The 5,922-nt window shown below is 40.7% G+C and overlaps 1 protein-coding gene across 1 annotated transcript in view; it reads left to right on the top strand.

The window, feature by feature from the left end:
* SEC24A (SEC24 homolog A, COPII coat complex component) overlaps positions 1-5,922 on the top strand; it is a 48,587-nt gene that overhangs the window by 29,177 nt on the left and 13,488 nt on the right. Inside the window, exons 11-15 of the mRNA XM_019506274.1 lie at positions 449-567; positions 1,980-2,035; positions 2,726-2,932; positions 4,094-4,214; positions 5,418-5,576. Coding sequence (XP_019361819.1) covers positions 449-567; positions 1,980-2,035; positions 2,726-2,932; positions 4,094-4,214; positions 5,418-5,576 — 662 coding nt within the window. The remainder of the gene's footprint in view (positions 1-448; positions 568-1,979; positions 2,036-2,725; positions 2,933-4,093; positions 4,215-5,417; positions 5,577-5,922) is intronic.

The raw sequence follows: 5,922 nt of genomic DNA, 5'->3' as shown, positions 1-5,922 counted from the left end.
CCCCATCCCCCAACAGACTTACCAGCCAGAGGCTATTAACCAGCTATATCAGCCAATACCAATCCAAGTTCTTCCACACTTGTCCCAGAACTCCCCTTTCAGGGAGGGATTTTTTTTTTCTTTTTGAAAGAAGAAGGAAAGTTACATGGATCTTGATTGCTTTTTTTCCTTAGGCAGCTAGCCAACACAATTGTATCAGCTTATTTCTGTAGAAAGCCTGAAAGCTGAGCTAGTGGAAAATAAAAATCAGAGTAGCAGTTTGTGTTTCTTTCAGACATTAGCCCTAGATGGCCATTTTTTATTCCTGCAGGGTGGGGGGGAAATGTTCTACAATATTCATTGCATCAAAATTGCATTATAAAAACTGTAGGAATGAATGCATGAGTACTTAAAGGGCATAGGCTAACTACAGTTGACTTGTTGAACCCTTTGTGTCTTTGGTTTTTAGGCTTCCTGGGAACACTAGAACAAAAATAGGCTTTGTAACATTTGACAGTACAGTCCATTTCTACAGTCTTCAGGAAGGTCTCTCTCAACCACAGATGCTAATAGTTTCAGATATTGAAGGTATGTAGAAGTAATTCTAGACCAAATATTAGAAAATGTCGGACAATTCTGAGATTCTTCTTGAGCACGTGTTGGGGGAGGATTCCCAGCTCAGATCATTAATCATTGATGATCAGGGACAGTGAAATCTGCTATCCTTATCCAAGGTCCATTTAAGTCAGTTGAACAATGCTTTGGCCCGCAGAAGTGTTCCTTTGTGGCCCTCACAAGTGAACAGTTCATGGCCTGAAACATGAGATCAGATTCCTTTACATTCTAGTTTAACCCATGAAATTATCAAACCCTTTATCACTAAGGCATTGCAGCCGCTGATGCTTGGGAGCATCCTGTGAAGTTCACAGTGACTGAATGAAGATTAGTTTGGGGGAGGGGGGCCCCTTGTGCTCATACTTGTGTTTAGTTTCAAAAGAACCTTCCTTGCCTGTTCTAGAACAGGAAAAAAAAGAGCACCAAAGTGTTTTACAGGATCTTATTTTACAGACCTCATTATCCTCCAGCACGTCTATTTTCCAAGCTAAATGATTCGCATCTTCATAACTCTATTCTGTTCACAGAGGCTTAAAAAAATTCCTATAAAAACCTGGCAAAACCTTCAGATAATACTAAAATATAATTATTGATTGTGGTGGCCTTACACTGACAAGCTGAAATCATCAAGAGTCAATGTTGAGTGCTGAGAGTCAATGTCTAGTGCCCTTTTTGGGCACTAGACATTGCAGGACTTTTAAGCAGTACATAGTTCCTGCAGCAGCCCAGAACATCTAAGAGGGATAGTGTCTTAACATGGTGGGATTTTTATTTTTTTTATTTATATTAAGCTAACATTAGTAGAAGAAACTGTTTTTGTCATCTACTCTTAGTTTTAGATTATTAAACTAGTGTTTCTTCCTTGTATGTGGCCTAAAAAATTGAAGCAAGCTAATATAATTACAATAGTTATGTTTCGCATCTCAAATTAAGAGGTGTTGGGGTTGTGTAGCTGTTACTGAGGCCACAATAAGAAGCCAACTTTGTAAATGGTTAGAAAAAAAGATGGTTGGATTGTTAACAATTGTTAAACAAGCCAAGCTGAGTTTTAATGAGTGAGCTGTACTCCTTAAAGGACAAAGTTGCTGGTTAATTAAAGTGTGTATTATGTATTTTCCAGCAGGGACTCGGGCTTGATCACAGGTATAGTAGGGATATAGTGAATACTGGACTGGAACCAGGGATTCCCAACTCCACCAGGCAAATATGCTGCCTCTATGATGCTGAATTAATTGCTTAACTTCACTGAGCCTTTGTTGCCACATCTGTTAAATAAAGATGCCTGTTATCTACTGGCATGGTATTATTTGCAAATTGTTAAATCAGAAGACTGGGGAGAATATATAAGCATGGTTTAATAGCTAGCCTCATTTCTGTTCTTCCAGATGTGTTTATACCAATGCCAGAGAACTTATTAGTAAACCTCAATGAAAACAAAGAGGTAAGCCTTAAGCAGTTGAGATCGTATGCAGTCTATAGCACAACTCGCCAGAATACTGTCACCTGTGGTCGGAAGCACCTGAATCTTTTCAGAGGATGAATTTCCAGTTGCGGGTGTCTCTTAAATGGGACTTCAGTGCTTCCTGAAGCAGAATTACTTAAAATATTGTTAAGCTTTGCCATATTCTGTTTGATATGCTACAAATGTTTTCTTCAGCAAAGAAAGATTGTTGTGTTAGGTGAAACATAAGAACATACGTTTGGACTTTTTGTTATTGTAGCCATGACCCAGCTTTGACTCTTTATCAGTAGCTGAAAAAGTGAAATGCACCTGCTGTTCTTTAAGTAGGGGCCTGTCTTAATGTCTGCCCTCTCTCTTAATAGTAGATGAGGACAAGTAAAGGTGTATTATTTTAATCTGAAAAATTGCTTTACTACTTTGTGTTAAAAATGTTAATGCTCTTATTTAATACTATTTTGCAAGTACCAAATTTCTGGTAGAAATAGGGTCTCGGTGGTAGCTACAAAACAGCAAACAGCTATCTTGTTTCTTGACATTTTGTATTGCTTTTTGGAGCGGGTATTTTGATTTTCCACCTTTTTAGTATTAACAGTACCCCACACTGACAAGTTGGATCAGCAGGAGGCATCTCTTAAGATTTTAATTGTAAGTAATTTTACTCTGTCTTAGCTAATTCAAGACCTACTGAGGACCTTGCCACAGATGTTTACCGAGTCTCTGGAAACTCAGAGTGCTCTGGGACCTGCCTTACAGGCTGCCTTTAAACTGATGTCCCCCACTGGTGGTAGAATCTCGGTCTTCCAGACACAGCTTCCATCTGTAGGAGTGGGAGCACTGAAATCCCGAGAAGAGCCAAACCAAAGAGCATCTGCAAAGGTTAGTGTAGCAAATCCATGGCCATGGGGCGGTTCTGATTCCCCTTGGTGTCCATGCAGCCCCTGCCTGGCTCAGGCAGAGCTGCAGCCCTTCCTTTGGTTCTTTCCTGCCACACCTTGATCTTTAGTAACGATTATAAAAAGGGAGGCTGCCAGTGAGCTCTACGTGAGCCTGAGCCTGTGTTGATCCTCACTGGGCTCTCCCAGAGTCCCCTTAGTAACAGTCCTGTGCCCCAGACCAGCAGGCCCTCAGTCTGCCTGTGCTGCTTCTGGGCACTGCTCGCCTTAGGGGCTCCTTGCTTGGCTCCTTAACTTCCCCTATACCACTCCCCAAGCCTCGCAGGTGTTACTGTTTGATGTTTGGCCCTTTAGGGCACTGGGCCCCTGGCCCCCTCTGTCTGCCCCTGTGGATTTACACTTGGTCTGCTATGGGCTCAACAGCTGCTCAGGCCTTGAGCCTGCCCTGGCAGGGCTCAAGGCTATTGTTTCCCCCATGGGCACTAATGGGACCTCCATAACCACCCCTTATAGTTGCAGCCCAAACTGCCGGTCTAAACAGTGACATAAACATAAACCCCTGGGCTATAACATAACAATAAGAATGGAAACAACCCTCTGGCTCTTTAAGAGGGCAAACTTTTACTTCTAGTACAGCTCCCAGAGGGTAAGCGCAGAGCAGGCAGTTGAGCACCCCTGGGTGGCTCTCCTGGGCAGGAACTCTTTCCCCTGCAGCTGCCAGGGTGGGAACCCTGGACCGTTTAGGTTCTGGGCTTACAGCTCCAGCCTGAGCCCTATTCTGGTCATATGCCTCATTAGCTCCCTTCCCCACCTGCAAGCAGCCTCACAGGCTGCTAGTTCCCATAAAGGAGCAGGCACACCCAGTGCACTGCTACAGTTAGAAAAGCACAAAAAAATGGAGATGCTACTCCATTGCATGGTTTTATGTAATTCCCTTGAGTGGGATGTTCTAGGTGACCCATAGATCTTTTGTAGTTCTGGGAGTGTAATGGAACTACTAAGGAAACCATTTGATTTTCAAAGATATGGAACACCCAGGATTGCTGTTGAAGTTGGTGAGAGGAGGCAGTGCTTACTATCCTTGAAATTGGGGCACAAATGCGTACTGTTGGGAATTCCTTTTTTCTGCTTTTTATATTAACAGGACATACATCTTACACCATCCACTGACTTCTATAAGAAGTTAGCTTTGGACTGCTCGGGGCAGCAAGTTGCAGTTGACTTGTTTCTTCTTAGTGGGCAGTATTCTGATCTGGCTTCATTAGGTAAGACCTTTATAGGCTGCTTCTAAAAATGAATTGTTGTAATATGTATTTCTACACTGCAGTTTAAAAATGTTTGAAGGTCCACTGCAGTTCAAGCATGTGAAACTAGATTTTTTCTTTCAATGTTGTATATTCCAACATCCAAAGCATTGACTAGTAACTCTCTCCAAGTGAACAGGTACCACGAATGGTAGAGAAGCGTCTTTCTAATGAAGTACTATAAGTTACATTCCTCAGGAGTTCAAGGCCTTGTGGCCAAGCTGACAGTTCATTAGTTCTTTCTCATCTCATGAAACAGCTGGCAGTTTGTCTAAATTAGTAGACAAAATAAATCTGAGATTTGACTGAAATAAGATCTTGCCTAAAAAAAGGAAACTAAATTTAAACTAGAACAGAACAACAAAACAAACAAAACTCCATGTTTTTAATGTCATTTAGTCCTAGGCTTATAAGGAATGTCACTAGTAATAAGCTTCCTTGCTTTAAAAAATTATAATTGGTAGTAACATCTTCACTGGTCAGAAAATTCACAGTTGTTTGTTTGTTTGTTTGTTTGTTTGTTTGTTTGTTGACAGTAGAACTTTTGTCTTTGAGTCCTCAAAACTTGTCCATTTTCCTCTAGAACTGGTGTCCTAAGTTTTTGAGATTTTACCATTGTGTTAACTATAGACGTGTTAAATACTATGGTGGCAAATGTAGGAACTGAATTGGACTACATTTTATTAGTGTATTGAAAGTTAGCTTTATCTTCGTGTAACTACGTTGTTTGCAAGACATAGTGTTTCAACAGTAGCACTATTTTCAAAGGATGCTTGTGGTCTTGGGATAAGGTGAAAGTCAATAGAAACAAATGATTTTCCTTCCCACCTCTCATTAGATGACTGAATAAACATCTTTGGAACAAGCTTTATTAGCATTTTAATTACTTTCTTGCCCATAAAATAGTCTGAGTGGTGCGGTATCATATTTCCTACATGCCAGTTACAAATCCATTTCAGAACTTATAACCTTCATGATTAATTGAACATAGCTGTGTCCGATTATTCATTCTTGGGTGTAAGCCTACAGATATGTAATATGAGAGAGTTATTTAATATTTAATATAGGCAAATGACAATTAAAATAATGGGTAAACGGCACTGTAATTTAAAGACCAGAATCAACAGCCAGTTTGTACTCTAATGTACATTGTTTCTCTTTTAGGCTGCATATCACGGTATTCTGCTGGTAGCATCTATTACTACCAATCTTACCATCATAAGCACAACCCTGTTCAGGTGGAGAAGTTACAGAAGGAGTTGAAAAGATACTTAACTAGAAAGATTGGTTTTGAAGCTGTCATGAGGATACGGTGCACCAAAGGTCCGAATTTTTTTAGTTAAAATGCTGTATTGGCACTTTTCCCCACAAGCATGAATAAACATGGCAAATCGCGCACGCGCACGCGCACGCGCACACACACACACACACACGGTAACCTGATTTCAGATTATTTTTTAAATGTACAGACTACTTCCCTATCAGTAAAAACTCGTGCTAACAACCAAATAGTTTTTCCCTTGCCAGAACTAGAAATCAGCACTTAGTTGCCATGAGCTTCCATGTGGTTCTCACAAAGGACTATAACTTAATATATCTGCTACATGGAACATTTTTCTGCAACTGCATTCTGCCCTGTAGTTAAGCCAGAGGCTTGTCTATTGGTATC

The sequence above is a fragment of the Gavialis gangeticus genome, unplaced genomic scaffold, assembly GCF_001723915.1.
Source record: "Gavialis gangeticus isolate Ggan-Ray unplaced genomic scaffold, GavGan_comp1, whole genome shotgun sequence".
Lineage (NCBI taxonomy): Eukaryota > Metazoa > Chordata > Crocodylia > Gavialidae > Gavialis > Gavialis gangeticus.
The sequence above is the reverse complement of the archived record's forward strand: the minus strand, read 5'-3'. Positions and strand labels throughout refer to the sequence as shown.